Raw genomic sequence first — 25,281 nt, 5'->3', positions numbered from 1 at the left:
TGTTTCAGTAAGGTAGTACAGGAATGTCAGAATCTGCCTTTAAACAATAGGTCAAGGAAGGCATACATAAACCACAGGGTATCACTAGCAGTTAGGTCAGAAGATGATGTTCCATGCGTACTCAGTGTAATAAACATAAATACACCATTTTTTTTTCTACAAAAAAGACAGTGAATATTACATCAACTATGACCTGAGAACACATTGAAGCCACTGTATTCAGGTCAACAGGTATTTTCCACTGCCTTCTTTCTTGAAGGTGTAAACCACTGATGCCAAGACATTTTGTTCAAATAGTTTTTCTTCCCAAGAATTTGAGTTGTAAAATATATTCTTCCCAGTTCATAACTGTGGAATTCAAATTCAGCAAATAAACTGTTTTTTCATTCATACAAAACATGGGCTAATTCAGTACTTTTGAACGATAAAAAACCCAATATTTTCGGCAGATTATTCAACTGTACAGCTCAACGCATTGGAGGCCAATCCAAACTCTAACCTGTGACAATCAACAATCTCTTTCCAGAGATCAAAAGATTTTGTTCATCCACCATTCCAACCTCAGTGTCACATACATCAACTATACCTTGAAGGCCAGTTGAAATTAGCTAACTCAGTGAAGAGTAAGGATAAAACCTATTATATGGCTCAGTACCGTACCTGATGTGACACATTTGCTTAGACCTAAGCAAAAGAACAAAATGAAACTTGTTAAGCATGTGTTTACTTCTGACTGAGCTCAAATCACCTCTGAGTCACAAGGTTTGGGTTGAAGTACCATGCTAGGACATCAGCACAAAAATCAAAGCTGACGTTTCAACACTTCAACGAGGGAGTGCTACAATTTCAAAGCTGCTGCCATTTTGGACAAGAGGTTAGACTGGCTCGACATTTACCTGAGGGAGCAATTAAAGGACCTTATGACACCAGTGCTGTATGGCATGGGAGTTATCCCCTATGCCCTGGCAAATACTTATCCCCCAAAAACATCATAAATGGAATTTATGGTCAATGTCACATTACTGTACATAAGGCACCAGCTGCATTTTGTCCACTCCAAAAGTGATGATGTTTCCAAAGATAGAAATCAATTGGTTATAAAATTCTGTGTGACAGGCATAAAAAACACTATATAAATGCATGTCCCTTGCCAAGTTTGCTTTGTACATCTTCTGATCATATCCTCAGATACCCGATCCATTTCTCAAGCTATTAATTACCTTTGAAGTACGATCATTACAAATGTAAAGGATTACCAATTTGTACACAACAATATCCCAAAATAGTCAATGGATGCTAGCCAATTACTTTATTTTTAAGTGACAGTAGCTCAGAGCAAAATATTTGTCCTCAATCCCTCAACAGAAAGTTTGTCAGCATCTACCCACACTGTAATTCTGAATACTACAGTTTAACCTCTCAACCCTCTATGGTTTAATAGCAACACCCCTGCTTCTCCAGTCTGCCCACAGATTTAGAACAAAACGTGAAAAATAGAAGATTGCGAAACTGTGAAGTACACAACCAGAATTAGTGGTTGAAGAAAAGCAAACACACCATTTACAAAATTAAAATAGTGGTTAAGGAAAGGGTGGGCAAAAGATTAGGATCGCTGCTCGTGTGAAGATGGACACTTGCTCGACATTGTAATTTCTATATAATAAGGGATAACAGCATCAGATTGTTAGTTGATGTGCTTTCTATCCCTTTCCCAACAAGCCAGCTGACTGTTTGTGACAAATATGATGTCACACCTTCACATTCCAAGCTATATTTTGAAATATCAATTCCTTCTTTTGATCTTCTCTCTAGTATTCTCCCCAGTAACATGTACAAACACATTCATTCACTATGAAACAACACTGATTAACAGAAAGCTAATTACAGACAATGTTAAGCACTTGCCCTAAGGCATCTCTGCCAAATTGTTGCTGGAACATTCTAATTTGCAAGTCTCCCTCAAAAGTGATTTTAAGCAATCAGACAGACCCAATGTTGAGAATTTCTTTTCCTTGGAAGGAAATAAGTCACCAATTCTCTGTTGCAAACTTCCCTTGTGCATTTTCCATAGGAGGAACATTGCAAAGCAACAAACCCATCACATAATCCATACAATGAATTAAGCATACAAATGTGGTTAACAATGTGATTAACAATCCAAATGCAAGCAGTGTTCCACAGGCTGACACAGCATGAAACAAGACTAAAGTGTCCACGAGAGTCCATATTGTACTACACACGGCTTATTGCATCAAAAGTGGACAAAGTATATGATGTGAGATTAAAAGTATATGATGTATTCAGGTAGACCAGCATTATAACCCTCCACACCCATATCAAATAAAAACAAATGAAGTCAGTGCACCAGCTGAGAGGTTCAAAATGATTTAGCGAAAATGAGTTTCCCCATATTTCAATGTTCTAGAAATGGCAAATGCGTATCGCATGAAACTAAGTAAACATAACAGATCTGATTTATTTTCCCTTTGCTTTATCTTCCCTCATGACTTCAAATGTGATCAGTGGTAACTGATCATCACATTGTCCCACTCCCCTCAGTTCTCTTGGTCTGATGCTAACTCAAAAATCATCAGTGACTTCAGCAAGGGATTTATTCTTGCGAGATAGTAGGAACTGCAGATGCTGGAGAAGGTGAGATAACAAGGTGCAGAGCTGGATGAACACAGCAGGCCAAGCAGCATCTTAGGAGCAGGCAAGTTGACATTTCGGGTCTAGACCCTTCTTCAGAAATGGGCGAAGGGAAGGGGGTTCTTAAATAAATAGGAAGAGAGGAGAAGGTGGGTAGAAGATGGGCAGAGGAGAAGATAGGTGGAGAGGAGACAGACAGGTCAAAGAGGCAGGGATGGAGCCAGTAAAGGTGAGTATAGGTGGGGAGTAAGGGAGAGGATAGATCAGTCCAGGGAGGATAGATAGGTCAAGGGGGCAGGATGAGGCTAGTAGGTAAAGAGACAGGGGTGGGGCTTGAGGTGGGAGAAATGGATAGGTGGGAGGAATGGCAGGCTAGTGGGGGGCGAGACCAGTTTTGGGAAGGGAGATTTTGAAGCTTGTGAAGTCCACATTGATACCATTAGCTGTAGGGCTCCCAAGTGAAATACGAGGTGCTGTTCCTGCAACCTTCAGGTGGCATCATTGTGGCACTACAGGAGGCCCAGGATGGACATGTCATCTGAGGAACGGGAGGGGGAGTTGAAATGGTTCATGACTGGGAGGTGCAGTTGTTTTGTGCGAACCGAGTGTAGGTGTTCCGCAAAGCGGTCCCCAAGCCTCCGCTTGGTATCCCCGAAGTAGAGGAAGCCACAACGGGAGCAGCAGATACAGTACACCACATTAGTAGATGTGTAGGTGAACATCTGCTTGATGTGGAAAGTCTTCTTGGGGCCTGGGATTGGGGGGGGGGGGGGGTGTGGATGTAGCACTTCCTGCAATTGCAGCAAAAAGTACTGGGTGTGGTGAGGCTGGAGGGGAGTGTGGAGCAGACAAGGGAGTCACAGACAGTGGTCACTCCAGAAAGCAGATAAGGAGGAGGGAAAAATGTCTTTGGTGGTGGGGTAGGAATGCAGATGGCAGAAGTGTCGGAGGATGCTGTGTTGGATCCAGAGGTTGGTGGGGTAGTACGTGAGGATGAGGGGGATTCTGTTTTGGTTGTTATTGCAGAGAGGGGGTGTGAGAGATGAGTTGCGGGAGACATGGTTGAGGGCGTTCTTGACCACTGGGGAGCAAGGGGGTAGGGGTTGCGGTCCTTGAAAAACAGGGACATCTGAGATGTTCGGGAGTGGAATGCCTCATCCTGGGAGCAGATGCAGCAGAGGTTAAGGAATTGGGAATAGGGGATGGCATTTTTGCATGGAGGTGGGTGGGAGGAGGTGTATTCTAGGTAGCTGTGGGAGTCGATGGGCTTGAAAAGAATACTGGTTTCCAGGTGGTTGCCTGAGATGGAAACAGAGAGGTCCAAGAAGGAGGGCGAGGTATCAGAGATGGTCCAGGCGAACTTAAGGTTGGGGCAGAAGGTGTTGGTGAAGTGGCTGAACTGTTCAAGCACCTCGTGGGAGCACAAGGTGACGCCGATACAGTCATCAATGTAACAGAGGAAGAGGTGGGGTTTAGGGCCAGTGTAGCTACAGAAGAGGGATTGTTCCACGTAACTTACAAAGAGGCAGGCATAGCTTGGGCCCATGTAGGTACCCATGGCCAACCTCTGTCTGTAGGAAGTGGGAGAAATTGAAAGAATTGTGTTGAGGGTGAGGACAAGTTTGGCTAAGCAGATGAGGGTGTCAGTGGAGGGCGACTGGTCAGGCCTGTGGGATATAAAGAAGCAGAGGGCCTTTAGGCCATCTACAGGGGGAATGCAGGTGTTTAGGGACTGGACATCCATGGTAAAGATGAGGTGTTGGGGGATCAGGGAATTGGACATTTTGGAGAGAGTAGAACTCTCATCCTCAAGTCTGTGCACTGGCATTTCCTCAATGAAGTCAGTCAAAATACTACAAATGGCCTAAGTACCACTGCTTTACAAAGAGCAAAATGATCAATAGCAGGGATCTGGATTAAGTGAAACAACTCTTCTTGCCTGATCTGACCACCCAAAGTACACAGTGCCAGTGTGGAGCTTTCAAGCAGTCAAGACAGAAACAAGTGAAGCTGTCATGTTCCCCTTCTTACCAGGTTTATCAGTTTGACAACACTTGTTGTTAAAGATGGGTGACTTTCAGCAGTCACAACTAATGCCAAAAACCCCAAAACAAGACAGATATGCAGAAGTATCAACACTTTGAGAAAAGGTCACAATACAGCTCTCCGAATTGAGAAATTTAACTCAAGATACACATGCTGTCTCTTCCAAACGCTCTTTTCTTCAGTATTGTGAACTTTGTTTCATTGTTTTTGGTAAGGTAAAATGTCATCACCTCTACAACACACACTGTCCTTCAAAAACAACTTTGCCTCCTCACCCATCCAATTATTTTAAATCTGCATTCAATCAGGAGAACACTCACGAGCACAAGTTCAATCAACCAGAATTAGACATCATGAAAATACAACATGGGTCTAGCTGTCATTGTCCGAGTCAGTGAGGCACAACAACTGATCCAAAAATAAAAGGGTACAAGTCTTTTTCCAAGTATTATTCCATTATTACTTAACACACTTTCAGTTGTTTCCCTCTCCAAAGTAAATTCACTTTCATCCCAGGAGGCCGAAACTGGCATGGAATGCATCAAAATCAGTTTCACTCTTCAACCTTAATTCACCTTGAACCACTTTAAAATGTGTCACAAACCCCCTCATCTACAATATTTGTGCTACACTCATTTTCACCCCCACCTACTTTCTCTCACACTTTCTTCTCACTTGTATCATCCTCTTCCACAAATGCTATCCTCTCTGTGGAGTTACTATTTCACTCTGCTGTCATCAGTTCTATCTAACTTCATGCAGAAATCTGAGCAGATTGAAGAGTAAGTAGCAAGTCATATCTGACTTTTCCTTATTTATTAACTTAACCTTCACTTTTCATTTGCTCCAAAATGTCTTATTACTTAAGTTGAAGACAGAGAGAGGCTAGAGCAGTACAGGGTAAAGCAAAATCCCAAATCTTCGTAAAAAACCGTAAAAACAGAGCACTTCCACGTTAAAAAAAGTCACAGTCAGGAAGAAAGGGAAAGAAGACTTTTGGTCTTTCCCCATTTTGATATTTGCACTCTCCCCTCACATCACTTTTACCACATATTGTCATTCCTCCACCAGAGTTTGATGCTTAAAAAAAAACACATTGCCAATTCCTCACTTTAAATCCCTTCTTAAAAGTCAGCAGTAATACTTTTGAGATTCTCTGCCACATCCTCAAATCTTTTCTTCCCGTTCTAGACAGTGAATTAACACAGAGTTGCCTGGTCCACCAACATAACCCCAATGAACTAAGTTACTGCAGTTGTAGCTAGACTCCTCTTCATATCCCACCTTAGCTTAGCTTTATCATCTTGCTATTGGAGGTCACCTCCGACAAGACTTCAAAGTCCTCACCACCACACCATTTCAGGAACTTTCTTGCTGGACATCTTTCAACATCCTCACCTAACCTTTCACTAAGCAGTGATTCTCGCTCACTAACTCCACCCTGTATTTACAGTCATTATTCTCAACATCCACCCACAATATTCCAAATCAGCACATCTCTCACCTTACCACTGCGCCATTTCCTACCATCCAAAAAATTTCATCTGAGCAATTAATCTTTAAGGCCACCTTTAACTCAGCATACTCCTGCTTCAGCAGATCTTTCCATTATAAACTCTTGCTTTGGTCCTCAACTCAGTCATAAAACTATCAACAATCAACTATGGGGCAGCATGATGGCTCCGTAGTTAGCACTGCTGCTTCACTGTGCAAGGAACCCAAATTCAATTCCACCTGATTAGTTAGGTTATAGGCGGATGGGTCTGGGTGGGACGCTGAGGGTCGGTGTGGAATTGTTGGGCCAAAGGGCCTGTTTCCATAATGTAGGGATTCTATCCAGTTTCTGTGTTCAATACCCTCAGCCCTATTAAATCACAATCTCCTGTCTAATTCATTGTGCTGGTATAATAACCTTTTCCATGCTCTTAAATCGAAGGCTTCACCAGCTTCAGTATATGATCAGTTTGTGAACTCACCACCAGACATGGCTTTACCAGCTCAAACAATACTAATCACTTTGCTGCACATTACTATTATGCCAAAAAATTTAGAGGGGAAAATAACCTGTTCTCCCTTCCCTTCTGCCCTGCAAGCAATTCTCCATCTTCTTCTAATTATACAAAGTAAAAACATGTTGTTCTTGTTCTAAACAACGAATCTACAATGTTGTTCACCCAACCCTCAACACATTGCATGCTGCTTGCTTTACATTACTGTGGCCTCCTATATCGTATCATTTTAATACCCCTTTTCCTAACAACCGCAGCCCTTTGTTCCCTCCGACACATCACACTCCAGTCCTGCCTTCACCCCACCACCTCATGTCCATCATATATTCCCAACCTTGCCAATCGTTCATTCGCTCATCTCTACATAACACTGCACTTGCTCCCGTCCCCAACTCTACCTTCTTCATTCCAGCTCCCGATCCAGCTATGGGCTCTCCTTCTCCATAATTTAAAGTAATTTACCAGATTTCCCTATTCAATACAATTACCAAATACTTCTAACAGAAGACTGCTTTACAGGCTGTGAAATTCAGTATTATACTGACTTTGCTAATTAGCTCACTTCTGCACTTCTTTCAACATTCTTTTCCCCTTGGCATCGTTTCATGTTTGTATCTTTTGTACTTTTCCATTATTTCCTTCTGTCACTTCTCTCCCATCTCCTCCTTATTCACTCCTCGCCATTAATTTTTACCTCTTTTCTTCTAATGTTCCTCCCTTCATTAATCTCATTCTCTTTCATCTTCTCCCCTTAATCCATTTCCTCATCATCTCTCCTGTCTCATTTCTCTATTGGTCATATCTTCAACAATTTCACTTCGTCCTTCTGTATTCATATTGTCCATTCCCCAGCCCCCACCCACTTCTAACATCTACCCTTCTTCACTCACTTTTTCCTCCAGCCTCCTTTTCTCTTCCATGTTCTTGCTCCACGTTCAAGTTCTTCCTCTCGTCCCCATGAGACCCACTGTATTCCACTTCCATCTCTCTCCCCAAAATCATCACAAATAACTTCAATTTCCTCACTTTTCTTCTGTGCCATATTCCCCTGAATTTATATTGCTCTTTTTAGAAAAAAACATTTCTGCACAAGGTTTCTTTTTCCCTTCTTCATACATCTCCATCATTGACTTATCAGTCTTCTCTCCCTCGGTTTATTTGCTGGCCACTTTCTGAATTCGTCTCTGCCTGCCTTTCTTTCTCATTTATCCTATCTCCTCGCTTTTTTTTAAAATAGCTCCTTCTGTTTTACTCATTCTCCTATCTTTCACCGTTTTCCTCATCCTGAAGTTGCAATTTTTCGTTTTCATCTATTCCCCTCGCACCTTTGAACCCGCTGTTTTCCCTTTTACCTCATGGCATTCTCTTTCCCCTTTTTTAAAAAAAAAATCATCATTCAGGCATCCTCTTCCCACAATTCTATCAACTTTTCCTCCTCTCCCCATTCAATCTCTACCAGCATCCTACTCCCACTGTTTACGCCCTGCGTTATCTTGTTCCTCCCATTATACACCACTTTTCTGGTTTTTCCACCTGGTTCCTTCCACATTCATTCCCCATACCCTGCCACTACCCCATTTCTTTCTCTACCATCACTTTCCCTCGGCTCACCATGTCTCCTCACTCCCATCGCCCCCACCCACTTTTCCTTGTTTTATTTTGCACTCACTCCTTCGCCCTTTTAACCACTTCAACTTGAAATTTTTTCTCCCACTTTGTTTCACTTTCCCCCTCTGCGGTGATGGTACCTCCCTCACCTTTCTCCATCCCTCTTAAAACCCCCTTTTTTAAGCCCTTATACACTCCCTCTCTTTTTACTCATCTTCTCCAAAACACCATTTCCCAACCCCCTCGTCCAAAAAAAAATACTGGGGTGCGAAAGATGCGAGGGTTGGTAGTCGGAGACGGTCTTCGGTAACGAGAGTTGTCTTTTTTGGAGGGGGGGGGGGAGAAGAGGGGTGAGTAGGTGGTGGAGTGTATGAAGCGGGCCTGCGGGTACTGGAGCCTCCCCGGTCGCGTCCTTCGGACATGACAGTCCATCTCCCCCGGGGCGACCGGTCGGTCAGTCAGGCGGCGACGGAGACGAGATGAACTCTCCCGGCGGACGGTTGACGACCTAGGGGCTCGCGGGTCGGCGCGAGAGCGAGGGAAGAGAGGTGGCGCCAGCAGCAGCAGCAGCAGCTGGCCACCGCGCGCGCCACGGCCACCCAGTGTCGATCACTTCCCCCACCTTGAACGCCCGGCCATCAGCGGGCCCGCTCATTTTTTTTGATGGGGGGGCTAATGGGAAAGAGTTTCGGCGTGTGAGCATTCTCCAAAGCAAGTACGACTTGCATCCTCCTTCCCCGTACCACCACCCCGTCCACCACCTTTCCGGAAAACAAACTGCGTGCACAAGCCGCGATCCGACCCGTTCGCTGCATCGCACCGGCGGAGACGGTGCATCCTCGGCTCCTTTCTCTGCTTTCTGGCCGATGCAGCAACAACAACAACAACCGTGGCATGGCACCGTCCGGCCGCGCGCGCCGAGCTCAGATCCCCGGGCTCGCTGATTGACAGGAGGAGGAGGAAGAGGAGAAGGAGGACGCCGCCACAAACTTACCTGGGGGGTTGTGCAGACCACACATCCAAGCGGCGGGGCTAACACACACTCTCGAACGCGCACACTTTCTCCCGCCTCCCCCCGTCGGCCGAGGTGCTTTATTCCTCTCTCTCTCCCCCCCCCCCCCACTTTTCCGAAAAGCAGAGGCGGTGGGTAAGGAAAGAGGAGGAAAAAAAAAGCAGCAACTTTTCAACTCAGCGCTCTGCCCCGCGCCATGTTGTTTTTTCCGGGGGGGAAGATGATGGATGGTGGGTAATATAACATGCGCCAGAGAGATTGGGGGGGGTTGAAGAAGTAGAAGGGAGAAAAAAAATTTGCATAACAAAAGTAAAAGTAACGGTTGCCATATGGGCCGGGGTAATGGATAAATAATAACGGGGGCGGAGACAGAGCGGGGCAGGGAGTGGATTTGCGAGAAGTACAACATTGACCACACCCCCCCCCACTCTGCCCGTCCTCAAAAAAAGAGTATCGAGGGGGATTCCGCCGTAGTTTGTTGGGACCAGATAAACTTTGACACCTCCCGCGAAAAGATCAGTTCACTCCATTACCTTTTTTTCCCCCAAAACAAAAACAAAAATCCCACAAATGCAAAGCCGGGCGACAAGACTGAAGTAGGATCACTTCCCGATTACCCTAATCGATCGATTCCGAGAATCGACTTTTCATCCCGTACTCGAAAGAGACACTTCTTTGCCTTTACCTTGCACACACACCCCCTCCCACCGTTTTATTTCCTTGGCTGGATTTTTTTTATAGCTCAAGAGGGCGAAAGGAAACATTTGCGACGCTGCACTTTTGTGTACACTTGCTCCGCGCTGGAGTGAGAAAAGTTGGATCGAAGGCGGTGGTGGTGGTGGCAGGGAGAGAGCCAAACAGACGACTCCTTTTTTTTCGGTGCGTGTTGTCGGGTCAGTTTTGTAAACTGGCGTTATCGTAAGGGGTTGTCTTCGTTTTTGTTTTGCAAACGTAAGGTGGAGTGGGGTCGTGGGGGGAGGTGGTGTTGGTGTTGGTGAAGGGATTCCCCCCAGCTGCCGGGTGCGGTACCTGGTGCCGTAAGGTCGCTGCTGCTGCTGCTACCGCCGCCGCCATCACCATCGGCGGCGAGGCCGGCTCCTTCAAACCTGGGCAACATCCTGCACTCCACTCCAGTCCCGCGGCCAACCCTAGGGGAGCGTCGGCCCCAGAACACCGACCGACTCCCCTCCCTTCCTTCCCCTCAGTCCTCGAAAACAAAAAAATGAGAGAGAGAGAAAAACATGTCATCCTACTCCGCTTCCGGGAACGTGACTTCTCCGGCAGCTGGAATGTCACATTCAGCAGCAGCAGCACACGAAAAAAAACAAAATCACTCGAACGCAAAAAAAACCCTCATCGCGGCCACGGCGAAAGATCTGGAGATAGCGAGCGAGGAGGAGGAAGAAGAGTGGCGGGGGGGGGGGGGTAAAAATACAAGGGAGAGAAAATAAAGTGCTCATTGGGGAAATGCAACTCTCTGTTCCCACTTCCCGTCCTCCTACCACCCCCAGCCCCCACTTTGCTTGCTCCGATTATCAGGAATAAGAAGGGGGTCCGGTTACCTGGAAAATATCTGGACAAAGCGCCAGCCTCCTGCCACAGTCCCGAGAGCAGGATGACCACTCTCTCTCTCTCTCTCTTTCTCTCTATACTCTGTGAAACCAGGCTGTCAACATAACAACACACAAAAAAAACCAGTCTCCACCTGCTCGATCCAGTGTGGCCAGCCCCGTGCTCCTTTCTCAATCGATGGCGGTCTCACGGACGGCACTTTTGTGTGCTTTTCTTTTGGTTTCTGTTCTTGAAAGGGGATTAAAAATAAAAAGGGGTTCAACGCCAAATGCATGGACAGAGCGAACGTCTGGCCGCCCTGGCTCTCTCCTCTGGAGCGCACCGCGTGTGGCAGTACATCGTCGTCCTGGTGGTCACTCACTCGCACATCAACCCGTGATGTTTTCTTTCTCTCTCTCAAGAAGTGACTCACGATGAAAGATCCAGCGCAAACGGTGTTGAGAAAGAAACGACACGAACGCTCGCAAACAAACAAATAGCTGCGGAGATACGAAAACCCTGGAGACCCCGTACCCACCGCCACACGCTCACCTCAAGGCAATTTTGGAATTGTCCGGGCTGATGGACTTTCCCACCCCCTGCGACAACTCTCAGCTGCTGAATGTTTTCTTTTAAAAGCAAAAGTACTGAGGACGTCGAAGATCTGAAACAAAAAAACAGCAAGTGCTTGAGAAACTCAGCGGGTCTGGCAGCATCTGCGGATAGAGAAATAGATTTCACGTTACGTGTCCACTGTGACTCTTCGCCACTGATTCATTCCACCCCCCCCCCCCCCCGCGTTTATGGAGCTATTATTTGCTGAGATCGAACCAGAGTCCACCGTCTTGGCTGTCATGAGTTGACCTTCCGACCCCATATGCTCTTCATTGCTCAGCCTTATTACTTCTACCTTCACTCTAGCGTCCATGTTCACTTCACTTTCCCTATCCATCTCTTCCAAACCAACAGCTTTTCCGAACTGCCCTGCTTCCAGCATTGGACGCACCCCCCCCCCCCCCCCCCCCGTCAACTTTAGCAGCCACTTCCGTTGTGTCTGCTAATTAGCACTTTCGCCTCCTTGAGTGCATTCCAAGTGCAGGACATGAGTTCAGAAATCTGGGTTTATGCTCGGACAGCCCCGGGGCTGCATTTGTCAGGAGTGCCATCTTTCAGATGAGACATCAAATTTTTCTATTCTCTGAAATTTGTGTGACGAGCTGTGACACTATTTCAAAGAACACCGCAGGAATTTATCCCCAACGTTTTGGCCAATGTCATTCCCTCAACCCACATCACAAAAACATTGTGTGATCATTATCACCTTACTAGTCGTGGGAGTTGCCTTGAACAAATTAGGGAAGGCGATAGACTAGTGACATTCGGAGATAACGAGAACTGCAGGTGCCGAAGTCAGACAACACAGCATGAAGCTCGAAGAACACAGTAGGCCAGGCAGCATCAGAGGGGCAGGAAAGTTGACGTTTCTGATCGCGACCCTTCTTCAGAAATGCCTCATGGCATTATCGCTATACTATACTAAAGAGACCCAGGGAATGTTCTGAGGACCTGGGTTCGAATCCTGTTTACTGAGAATCTAATGACAATCACAAAGCTATTGTTGATTGTTCCATGGTTTACTAATGCCCCTTAGGGAAGGAAGCTGCCATCCTTACCACAGTGGCCCAATGGTTAGCACTGCTACCTTCACAGCGCCAGGGACCTGGTTGGATTCTAGCCTCAGGCGACTGTATGCGTGGAGTTTGTACGTTCTCCCCCTGCCAGTGCGGGTTAGGGGATTGGCCATGTGAAATGCAGGGTGACAGGAATAGGGGCGCGGGTTTGGGTGGGACGCTTTCGGGACGATCCGTGTAAACTTGATGGGTCAAATAGCCTGCTTCAAACTGCTGGGATTCTATGATACATATGAATCCAGACCCACAGCAATATGGCTGACTCTTAACTGCCCACTGGGTAATAAATGCTGGCCAAGCCAGTGATGCTCTCGTATTTTAAAAAGAAATCTGCTGTGTTTTCCACACTGCAACAGTGACTACACTTCAAACTGTTTTAGGGTCTTCTTAGGTCATGGAAGGTTGCTAATATAAGAGTGCTAATTGGTATGTAAGTGAATTAATTTCTGGAATTCGTTCAATAAACTTCTACAACCATCTCCCTTTAGGACCTTTCTTATTACCTATTTCTTTGACTAATCTCTTGGGTCACCCGTCCTACTATTTTTTTCTGCTCCAGGTAGGCGATATTTCCTACTGAACAACAATGATTGTACTTCAATCATTCTTCATTGGTTGAAAAACACTAGGACATCTTAATCATAGAATCACAGAATCTTAAAGTCATGAAAGGAGATTTTAAAAATAATGCCTGCACCTATGACCCTTGCATCACGCATCCTCATCACTACATGACACATCACAATCCAAAGATCACATGCATCTAAGATTAGTCCTTTTAACCTTTAACCGCATTATTAAGTTAGTTATGAAGATCTTTAAAGAGGCTAAACATTGGGAATTTTATTTCACTACTCATTGTGACAAAAGCCAGTAATCTCTGGTCTTCCTTTGGACTTATTGACATTTAAATTGTGGCCTTTAGTCCTGCATCTATGGTTCAAATTACATCCAGACTGACCATTATCTCCTCATTGCTTCCTTCTGTCAGTGAAGAATTGTCTTGCTTTTTAGGTATCATCTTAAAATCTTGCTACATTCTTGGAATCATCTCTATTCAATCAATGCCTTTTTGAACATAGAACAATATTCTGATGGTCACCTAATTGTTCAGTAACAAGTGTTCAAGTAATCTGTTTCAGTTTTTGGATGATATCCTTCAATTACCTTCCCTTACTGACTAACAACTACAGAATAACCAATACTGATTTGCTCCAGCTACACACTTTATTTAAGTTACACATTGCAATGTCTCTTGCAATTGAATTACTTCAAAAAGCAACAGAGAAATGAGATTCCACATGATTTGACCAAAAATTATTGTTGCACCTACTGAACTTCATAACCCATCATTCAATGCCAACTTCCCTCAATGAACACCAACTGAGTCTTGCAACTCTAAGTACATTTTTCTCTCCTGGCTGTATATGTAGGCCTTGCTGAGGGATTTGTGAATAAATATGACTCATAAAATTGGGCGTACTTGGCTGGAATTGACTTGTGACCGGATTGGCTCACATTTTATTTTTCACAGAATATTTTGAGCTGCTTGGCAATGTCATTTGTACATCTGACACGCCTAAACTTGGTACCTAACAAATGATAATGGGGAGGGCACCTCTATAGTACAGTTACTTCTGGAGTTTATTCATGCTTCAAAGACATAGGTATTTTGTTTTAAAGAGTTGTTGACTTTTGAGGAAATTAAGAAAGGAGTTGAGGGTAATTTTAATCCATAAAACATGTGACTTTCGGTCAGATGGGTAACAACAATTTAAAACATTTCAAACAAGATTGAATCCACCAATTTCTGATGTTATTGGAGAGAGAACTGTGCTGGTGTGGAGGGTTGGAGCCTGTGTGATAGGCACCCAACCCATTCTCAGAAAACAGATTACTCATTTCAATATTTCATAATATTGTCAGCCTTGAGATTTTATTTCTGTTCAAGCTAACCAGGTAGTTAGGATTTGTCTTGCCTCAGGGAACTCAATAGCTAAAGGAAGGGGGGCACTGTTGCATGTAACAACTTTTCCAATGCTGCTTGTGGGCTAAGGGAGCAGGAATTTTTCCCCACCCTTCCAGTCAATCAAGATACCCTACTGATGCCCCAAACAAACAGATCAACTTCTAATCCTATATCTCACATTCTAATGCCTTCTTAATATCCTTCACAGCCCATAAATTCCTCCTACACATTTTTCCATCTATGTGACCCCTTGTAATCTCCCCAACATATACTCAACTAGCCCCTGCAATCTCTCTGTTTTTCTGATCTCTGTAACTTCATCAATGTGCCTTCCACATCTCTTCTGTTTCTCCCAAATGCCCCTCCCCAATCCTTCATTTCTATCTCCCTCCTCTCTGCTGCCTGGACACGACTTGGTGCTACAAACTACTCATCCATCTACAAGCATTTCAATCTGACAAAATAGAAATCATGTTCTGGAAGAATAGATTTTCCTCCCACTAAACAAATCTTCACCTCCCTCCCTGTTTAAATAACGAGGTAACAATAGTCAAAGATGAAACTGAAAACTGGATTAAACACCGAAGGAAGATAGATGGAGACAATTCAAGAGAATTAATGAAAGAAAACAGAATGTGTGTGGTAAGGCTGAGATGAAATGTTAAGACAAACCCATATCTTTAGTAGTAGGCAATAAATTTGTGGTATGTATTTAATCTAAAATCAACTTTCCCAGCTACCTCCCCGTCTTCCCCCATTCCAGTCCCTCCACTATTTTCTATTTTTCACTAAGTTGAAAATTATCAGTTTATGACACCAAATGCCTGACACACCTTAAAAATAATAAATTTGGAAATTGCTAAATTCAGGCATGCTGGATTTCTGAGACAGTAAGTATGAGCAGAATCTGTAATACTTGTTTTCTAATGATTCAGGTAATAAGGCCAGGCTTCTGTCTCAAGAGGTGTAATGGGCTGATAATAACATTTCTTCTGATGATGATTTTTAATAATAGCCCAATGAGAGAGGATTTACTTTTGACTTCAGGCTGAAATGTAGCTTGAGCTGAAAGCTATCATATTGATGTTTCTTCCATGATATGAAGCTAGTTAAAATAGTTTTCTATTTAGAGACATCCTGCACTGTAAGAAATGCCATCCTCTGAAGAGACATTAAACTGAGGTAATTTCCTAACATGGCACTAATTTGAAGAAGAGCACAGGAGTTATCCCAAGCATCTTGGCCAATATGTGAACCTGGACCAAAATCTTGAAAACCATTTAGATAGTTAAATATAGCATTGTGGGATCTTGCTGTGCACAGATTGGCTGCTGCATTTCCTACATTACATCAATGTATTAAAGAATTCATGACTCAATGTCCTGAAGTGCTACCCGAATACAAGTCTAAATTTAATGAATTATAGTGTTGGGGTGAACGATTCCATCCAAGAATTTTCTGGATGTGAACACTGTTTTTGAATTACTGATTCACAAACAGTTTGTCTATGAGGGTGCTACACATTGGATTAAATTTGTTGAAATCAGGCTGGGAAAGAAATCTTCTGGGGTTTCCACTTCCAATCATTGATTCCTGCTGCAAATATACAAATCTGAGGTAACAGCAGCAGTACTTTTCTGAGGTCCAGCACACCATTTGGCTTTAGCTATATACCGCACACTTTAGATCTTGAGGAAACCCCTGAGTCTCCACTTACCAGATCAACGAATGTGAGAACTCGCAGTGTAAAGAAAAATGAATTGAAGCTTTATTGTGAAATTTCAAAGACAGGATGGCCTAAGAATTATTTATTCTTCTACAATAACTATATTTCATGAGCAGTCCTCAAGGAGAAAGGGAACATGGTCTTTTCCACAGAGACCTTAATGAGGCATCTTTCAAACTTAATTAATTTCTGCAAAACATTCTCAGCTCTGTACGCTAATCAAGCATAAAAAACAGCAATTAACCAGTTACCTAATGTGCACTAATCAGAATATTGCTAAAGATGAGGAAATGACACTGAAAGCCACAAACATCCTATAATGCTGTTTTTCTTTGTTTTCCTGAGAGCACATCTCTTTTTCCATCTTGAGTCTGCAGATTCATCAAATTTCACAGCACTGGGTGACAGTTCAGTCCATCCTGCTCATGCTGGCTCTTTGTGAGCTTCCAATTAGTCCCATCACCCTACTCTTCCTATTAATCAACAGTTTTTAAGTATTTATCTGATTCTATTTTGCAAGTTAACTGATTAATGTGCTTCCACCACTCTTCCAGACAGTGCACTCCAGATTGCAATAAATTGCCATAAAATATTAGAAATAAGAATACACCCTTTGCCAGTTATTTTATATCTGCACTTACTGGTCACCAACTCTCCTGGAAGCAGTTTCATTCTATCCTCTCTGTTAAAGGCCCAGGTATTTTTGAATGCCTTTATTAAGCTGTCCCCTTGATTTTCTCAGTTCAAAGGAGAATGATTCCAGCTTCTCTTCTCCCCGACTAAATGAAATTCTTCAATCCTCATATTCCACAAAAGAAATTCAGCGCTGAATGGGGGAATGCCTGGTGGTATTATCGCTAGACCTATTAATCCAGAGACCAAAGTAATATTCTGGGAATAACAAGGTGTAGAGCTGGATGAACACAGCAGGCCAAACAGCATCAGAGGAGCAAGAAAGCTGGTGTAGAGCTGTTTGAACACAGCAGGCCAAGCAGCATCGGAGGAACAGGAAAGCTTTCCTGGATAACAAAGTGTGGAGCTGGATGAACACAGCAGGCCAAGCAGCATCTTAGGAGCACAAAAGCTGACGTTTCGGGCCTAGACCATTCATCAGAGAGCTTTCCTGCTCCTCTGATGCTGCTTGGCCTGCTGTGTTCATCCAGCTCTACACCTTGTTATCTCAGATTCTCCAGCATCTGCAGTTCCTACTATCTCTAATATTCTGGGGACCTAGGTTCAACCATCACTACAGCAGGTGGTGGAATTTTAAGAATCTAATGATGTCCATGAAGCTGTGGTCAATCATTATAAAAATCCATCTGGTTCACTAATGTCTTTTAGGGAAGCAAAGTACCATCCTTACCTGGTCTGGTCAATAGGTGACTCCAAACCCCCAGTAATGTGGTTGACTCTTAAACTGCCCCCGCTCTGGTAATTAGGGAAGGGCAATAGATGCTGGCCTTGCCAGCGATGCCCCCATCCTGCGAATGAATTTTAAAAATTCAGCCCCCATCAAGTCAGTTCCATCGTTTAAATTTATTAGTTAATTTTAAAACATTGCTCCCTGGTTCTGTACTGACCCACAAGAAGCAACATCCTTTCCATGTCTATTTTTCAAGACCTTTCAGGATCTTATACACTCCAAATCAGTCACTCTTTACTCTTCTAAACTCCACTGAAAACAGGCCCAGTCTGTCAAATCTATCCTCAAAAAGACAATCTACTCCCTCCAGGTATCAATGTGGTAAATTTTCTCTGAACCACCTCCAACGAATTTACATCCTTCCTTAAATGAGGAGACCAACATCATTCCAGTAATCTGCTTTGCACATTTTCTTGACACTCTTCCTGAAGTGAGGCATTCAGAATTGGAGTCAAGGGTACCAATGCAGCCTAGTAATGGTTTAGAAAACATTAAAGTAATTTCCTCACTTCTGCACTCTAACACGTTCCCTAAATCTGCATCCCTCATACAAAATCTATTACCAAATTTCCTGCCAGTGGACAAATTCACTATATTGATACTCACAGGACTCAACAGCAATGATATATGTGATGACAGTAGCAAGCTAGCAAAAAGAAATGAATGGAGTTCCAGGAGGGCTGTGGCTGTGGACATAAGTGTAAATGAAGGGTACGATTAGGTTCAACATAGACAGCCATTGAAGTACATCAAACTAGCAATGGCAGGAACTGTGGGCAGCAGAGTTTTTGGGCCAGTTGGAGTTTAGAGGAAAGACAAAGAAGCTGTTGGCATGGTCAAATTTGGATGAGGGTTTCAGCAATGCTGAAGTAAACACAAGGGCAAATGGTCCTTACCTAGTTGCATTTTACTATTTCAAGATTGCTTCAAGAAGGTCAGTCCTTCAAAATTATACACATATTAAGCAGACTACCCAGTTATCTTGCCCTCTGCTCCTGCTTGGAAAAAGACGTATGTAAAATAATCTTTTTTCCGCATTTACTAGTTTTGAGCATTACTGGCTGGACCGCATTTATTGGCCATTCTTAATTGCCCTTGAGAAGTCGCTGGTGAGCCACCCTCTTGAACCACTGAAGTTAATGTGATGTAGGTAAACATCAATGTTGTTAGGAAGAGAGTTTTAGCGTTTTGACCCAGCGACAAGGAGGGAGTCAGGATGGTGTGTGGCTTGGAAGGAAACTTGCAGCTGTTGATGTTTCAATTATCTGCTGTCTTTGACCTCCTAAATGTAAAAGTCATGAATTTGGAAGGTGCAAGCAAAGGAATCTTGGTGAATTACTGCAGTCCATCTTGTAGTTTGTTCACACTGTTGCCACTGCGCATCTGGATAGGGGGAGTGAATGATGAAGGTGGTAGATGGTGTTCCAATCAAACAGGCTGCCTTTTTCTAGATGGCACTAGCTTCTTGAGTGTTATTAGAGCTATACCTTTCCAGGCAAGTAGGAAGTGGCCATGATCCTCCTGACTTGTACCTTGTAAATGTACAAATATAAGTTTTACAGTGGGAGCATGCAGGTAATAAAGAAAGGTATCTGTGTACCAATCATATACCCGTTTTGGTTCCAGGCTTCCCTCTCTTTTTTCTGATTACATTACATCACAGATAAATTGATCCATTCTTAGACAATGGATAAACCGCAAGAACAGAGACACCTATTGATACCATTTGGAAGAGTTATGGTCAGAGTGCCAGTCACTTTATGGGAAGAAAATTGCAGAAATTACAATAGCTCCCAATTATGAGCCCAGCTAAGGTAATACTCATGAAGTTGCAATACTCAGTGGAGGAAAGAGTATGATTGGGTAAATAAGAATTTAAGAAGTAGAAGCAAGAGTAGACTGTATGACCTTTTGAATATGGTTGATTTCTGCCTCATTCCATATTCCCACTCCTTGTAGCCCTTGATTCTCCGAGAGACCAGATATCTGTTTCTCCTAACTTTAAGCGTATTCAATAATGGAATATCCATAATGCTGTGGTACAGACAATTCCAAAGATTCCCAAACCTTTGAGAAAAGAAACACCTCATTGTCTCAACCTTAATTAATTGGCTTCTTCCCCAGAGATTGTATCCCAATGTTCTAAATTCCCAAGCCGAGAAAAACAACCTATCAATTGTCTACCATGTTAAAACCCTTTCCTTTAATTCTTCTAAAACACTAACCCAATTTAATGTCTTTTAACACACTGCCCTGAACCCAAAGACCAAACCAGTAAACCCTTACTGTACTACCTCCAAAGCAAATATAACTTGCCTAAATGAGCAGACCAGAAACTGAATTGGACTAGTTGTATAAAGCCTGTGCTTTAGGTAAACATGGTTAGTTCCTTGCTGATGTGAGTATCCTTTTTGCTGGGTTAAATATTGCTGCTCTCTGCCTGTAGTAAACAATCCCAGATGCTGAAGGAACAGATATATGCAACTGAGGTACCAAGCTGAAGGGAGCAACATTTGGGAAAGCATAATTCAGCATGGAATGTTTAGTAACTTAGGTTTCATCATTCTGTGTTCTGATCACAGCTGCTAAATTGTTGTTTGAAGTTCCATAACTTAAAAAAAACATGTTGAGAACTGTAATCACTTCCATTACTGTTGGTGGTAAAATCTGGGAGCTCCTCATGAATTCTGGAAACTGTAAACTGTGATTACGTTGATTCAGATTGTTGATCCAAAATATGAAAGGATTAATGGTGAATGACTTTTACATCTCACAGACAATAAGAAAAATCACATATCGACACTTAAAAGATGCAGACATAAACATTCACATATACAGACACAAACACAGAGGCAAACATCTATGCATAGGCATTTCACTGAGAAGCAGAGTCAATTTAGAACACAGTCTTCCTAACCACCACTCAGTGAGGAACACATTAGGACTCACCTTCAGTTAGGAAGAACACAGTGCTACTAATGTTAATTTAGTGAAATACTTGGTTCCACTCATTGTTATTCATGAGAAATGCAGTCTATCTCACTTCCATTGAATGAGTGTTAGGGATGGATTGCAAGTTTTAAAACAATTCTCCAAATTTTTCACCACCTGTCTGTAGGGGATTGTGATTTAATTTTTCCCCCATTTAAAACACTTGTTACTTATCTCTCTATTCCTTCTCTTTGTGGACTCTGATTTAATAAGAATCACGGCAACACTGTTATAAAGTTAAACTAGAAGTAGGGTTTATGCCACTCAGTGTCAGTCCAGCCTTCAGTTAGAGATTCCACATTCATTTGCAAGGCATTCATTACCTCTGTCATTTTCAGTTTTCCTGACTGCTATTTAGCTGTTTATCCCCTTGTTGATAGGTTTTAAACTGTTTTCTGTCCTTTGCAGTCTTCTTCCCCTTCCATCAGCCTCTCCCACCCTCCTTACCGCTTCCCCCTCTTCCCCCACACCCCTTCTCACTTTTTTCTGCCCCCTGCAGATGCATGGGCAGGAAAAACATTCTTTACCTGTTAAGTATAGGTATTTCTGCTATAACACGTTTTGTTAATACAAATTGGCTGTAATGCAGTTGATGAATAGTGGATGCTGTTTGGATAATGCTAACTTTCTACTGTGCAGTAAAACGATTTTCCTATAGCTTGGTTTTCTAAAGTGCATTTTTACATGCCACGTGGTTACACAAGAATGCAACTATCGCGTTATAGGAAAAATGCCTGGAAAGTGATTACCTGGTGGTGCTACACACAGGACTACATATATCTATGTTAAATGGCAGAAGTAAAACGCTACAGATAGTGATGACCATTCAGAGTTTGCACTGTAGCAACACATCAAAGCTCCCTCAACATCTCCCAAATCTGTAACCTCTACCACCAAGAAACAAGAACAACAAGGCCATGAGAATATGGCCGGCTCCAAGTTGTTCTCCAAGTCACCCATAATTCTGAATAAGACATATTTCACCATTCCTTCATTGCAGCTAGATTAAAAATGCTCCAGTTTGGGAGGATCTTCTCCACATAGATTGCAATCATTTAAAGAGGTAGTTAACCACTAGCTCCTCAAACGATTGCGATCTATGTGGAGAAGATACCCCAAACTGCAGCATTTTTAATCTAACTGCAATTTAACCACTACCTCCCCAAGAGCAATTAGGGATGAATAAGAAATTCTGGTCTTGGCAGAGATCATGTGAAAGATGGGTAAATGCATAAATAAATGCATGCAAATGCACAAAGCCTCAGTTTCCTGCTGATTTCAAGTCTGGATTTCACAGACCACATCCTCTCAGCTTTGCTGATTTATGCCTCCTCAAATGTTGCTCACTTTAGCTTGGTACCTCAGTTGCAAATATCTGCTACTTCAGATCTGAGGTTATTTACTACAGTCGAGGAACAGTAATATTTAGCCTAGCAAAAAGCAAAATGATACTACCTTCATTGAGGAACTAACCTTGTTTACACTTTCATGAATAGGAAAGATTTAGAGGGATATGGGCCAAATACAGGCAAATGAAACTAGTTTAGTTTAGGATACCTGGTCAGCATGGACAAGTTGGTCTGGAGTGTTTGTTTCTATGTTGCATATGGCTAGTCTGAATCAGTTTCTGGTCAGTGGTATGCTACAGAATGTTCATAGCAGATGGTTCTGTGATGGTAATGCCATTGATTATTGAGTGAGGTGGTCATTGCCTGGCACTTGTGTAGTGCAAAAATTACTTGCCACTCATCAATCCTAGACTGGATATTTTCTAGGTCTTGTTGTATTTAGACAGGGACTGCTTCAGTGTCTGTTGCATGTGCAATCATCAGTGAACACCAACATCCTGATCTTACGATGGTCATTGCTAAAGCTGCTGAGACATTGGACTCGCTGCTGCAGATCTCCTGCAGTGATCACCCAGGACTGAGATGAATGAATTTCAACAATCACAACCAGCTTCCTTTGTGGTGGATATGACTCTAAATGACAGAGAATGTTTCCCCTGAATCTCATTGACTCCAGTTTTGCTAGGGCTCCTTGATGGCATACTTGGTCAAAAGTTACCTTGATGCCAAGGGCAATCATTCTCTCCTCAGCCCTGGAAAACCCCCAAAAAGGTCATCTAGATATTCCAGAGTCCCATTTCAATTTTCTTTCATTAAATTGAGAAACCCAATTTCACAGAGTTCAATATTGCCCCAGCACTCCAGGGGAGTTAAACACTGCAAAGGACAGTTTGTTTGACAAAAGACCACAATAAATATAACTCGTTTACATTGCTTTGAAAAAACTCAAGTAAAAATGTGGACCTGTAAATTGTACAAGAGCGTGTACCTTAAAGGAAATCACCAATCCCCAAGTGGTCAATATGTTTATTTCTACCATTCAGATGGATGGCAGAGAAAAGATCCAATTCTCCACAGCCATTACAGATTAAATGGACTCCTTCTGCCCTGTAATTATTGTAGAAGTATTTGCCATTCTCTTGTGCAATGGGGCCTATAGACTGCCATGGGAATCCTCATGTATGGAAAGATAAGCACTAGTCAAGGAAGCAGGGTGGCACGGTGGCTCACAGCGCCAGGCTCCTGGCTTTCATTCCACACTCTGGCAACTGTCTGTGTGGAGTTTGCTCATTTTCCCCGTGTGTTTGTGTATTTCCCCTGGGTGTTCCAGGTTCCTCCCACAAAGATGCGCAGTTTATGGATTGATCATGCTAAACTACCCACTGTATCCAGAGATGTGCAGGCTAGGTGTATTAGCTGAGGAAATGCAGGGTTACAGGGTTAGAGCGGGGAGTGGATCTGCGTGAGATGCTCTTCAGAGGGTTGGTATGGACTCAATGGGTCGACTGGCCTGCTCCCACACTGCAGGGATTCTATGAATGAATAAATGCAAGGGGCTTCCTGAAACTGATCAAGATTTAAAATGATCTGGAATGTAACATTGAACTAACCACATTTAATTATGACATAATAACAATTAAGTGTCCATGAAAAAAGCTTAAAAAATTGTAAGTACATTGTGAATTTGTCAAGCCGCTTTCGTCACAGCCTGAAAGCTCCGGAAAGTGTCAAGTTAATAATGAGTAATTGTGAATATCAAAAAGTAGCAACTGTCTGGGACTCTGATAAGAAGACACATTTGCTACATCATGTGTAGATGAACTGAGACACACTGACAGTACAATTCAACATTACAAAGTGTGATGTGGGTACAGAACTCAAAGTTACACAACGTGTAGACATACTGTGACACACTCGCAGGACAAAGACAATCCATTACCATTACTGGATTTGGCTGGTTTTTGAATGGTCATGTGAATCAATGAAACAGTAGGGAGGCTACTATTAAATATTAACCATGAATAATTCCTAATTTAGTTTATGGTAAAACAATTATTTTAGTATCACACATTTTAAGGGTGGAATATTCCCTTCTACGGTGCAGCTGGATTCATGGTTAGAAGGTGGAAAAATAGAGTGAGAATACTCAATGTCACGGAACATTTTCCCATCAAATGGCAAGTTCAAAATGAGCAGTGACTACCATATTTGCATGCATTTGCATCTCATTGAAACCGTAAGTCACCCTATTTGCATCCCACTTCCAACTTTCTTCCGCTCCAGTGAGAAAGTAGATGGTGCAAATTCCTGACAGGTAAATTGGAGCAGGTACCTGGCTACCTGGTCATCATCTAACAGCTTCTTCAGGGCAATGTTCCGTGGTGCTCCATAGGCCCAAACATCCTGTCCCTTCATTGGCAAACTACCAGCCTCTCTCAATCATCGTACATGCTCTCAGACCAGCTCACACTTTGTTCAATCATAATGAGAACAAGGCACTAAAAACAGAACACAAATTTTGAATCATAGAATCCCTACCATGTGGAAATAGGCCACTTGGCCCGTTGAGTCTGAACCTTCCAAAGAGCATCCCACTTCGACGAAGCCTCCTACATGTGTTACAACTGCCAGATTAGACACTGTAATTTCAGTATGGAAGAACATGATCTATGTGTTGGGAAGGAATCTTTTCTTTGCTGTGACTATAGAATTCTACTCCCAATGTCATGTGGAAACTTTGGTTGTGCAACATACAATTAGATAAAGTCACATATCTCAGACCTCCTTATGGAGGTATGATGACTCCCTCTTTGGAAATCCCTTTGCCACACTGTGTGTGGGCATAACATAAAGCTTCACTGTGATGGATTTAAGGACTCAAGTGTTCCTTCAATATAATTGTGTTGTCTTGGTGACAATGCCCACAGATTATGTGGTCATGGGTCTCAGATGGAGAAAACTGTCACTGGAGTCATTATGTGCAAAGACGATGTAGAAGGAGACAGCTATCGCAACTTTGTTGGCAAGCCCAGCGAACGCAGCAACAACCAATGGCTATCACACAGGGACAGGGAGAAACAGCTGATGAAGACTCACCAAGGAACCTGAGAAAATGATGAGATCCTAGATCTGCAGGCCTCATTGTCATTTTTCTCAACCATTTGAAAAGCAGTGTGGTTACTGCTTAAGGATGTCCCACTTTATTCTTTACAAATGGCGTCATTTGTTAAAAGACAACATGTTCAGAAGGATGGTAA

The 25,281-nt window shown here is 43.0% G+C and overlaps 1 protein-coding gene across 8 annotated transcripts in view; it reads right to left on the bottom strand.

The window, feature by feature from the left end:
• Window positions 1-25,281, bottom strand: part of si:dkey-13p1.4 (transmembrane protein 151B) — a 187,609-nt gene that overhangs the window by 57,415 nt on the left and 104,913 nt on the right. The window contains exon 1 of one of the 8 annotated variants that reach the window (XM_048537125.2): window positions 11,786-11,806. The exons of 3 other annotated variants lie outside the window; for them this stretch is intronic. Coding sequence is in view for 1 of the 5 variants with exons in the window: in XM_048537121.2 (XP_048393078.1) it covers window positions 9,133-9,149 (17 nt within the window). In the remaining 4 variants the exon portion in view is untranslated. Of the gene's footprint in view, window positions 1-9,132; window positions 9,216-9,306; window positions 9,407-10,353; window positions 10,572-11,029; window positions 11,308-11,785; window positions 11,807-25,281 lie in introns of those variants that run through there. 4 more of the 8 variants (XM_048537124.2, XM_048537123.2, XM_048537122.2 and 1 more) reach the window with 4 other exon arrangements.

Source organism: Stegostoma tigrinum, chromosome 10 (assembly GCF_030684315.1).
Source record: "Stegostoma tigrinum isolate sSteTig4 chromosome 10, sSteTig4.hap1, whole genome shotgun sequence".
Taxonomy (NCBI): domain Eukaryota; kingdom Metazoa; phylum Chordata; class Chondrichthyes; order Orectolobiformes; family Stegostomatidae; genus Stegostoma; species Stegostoma tigrinum.
Note: the sequence above shows the minus strand (reverse complement) of the source record. Positions and strands in the feature narration are given on the sequence as shown.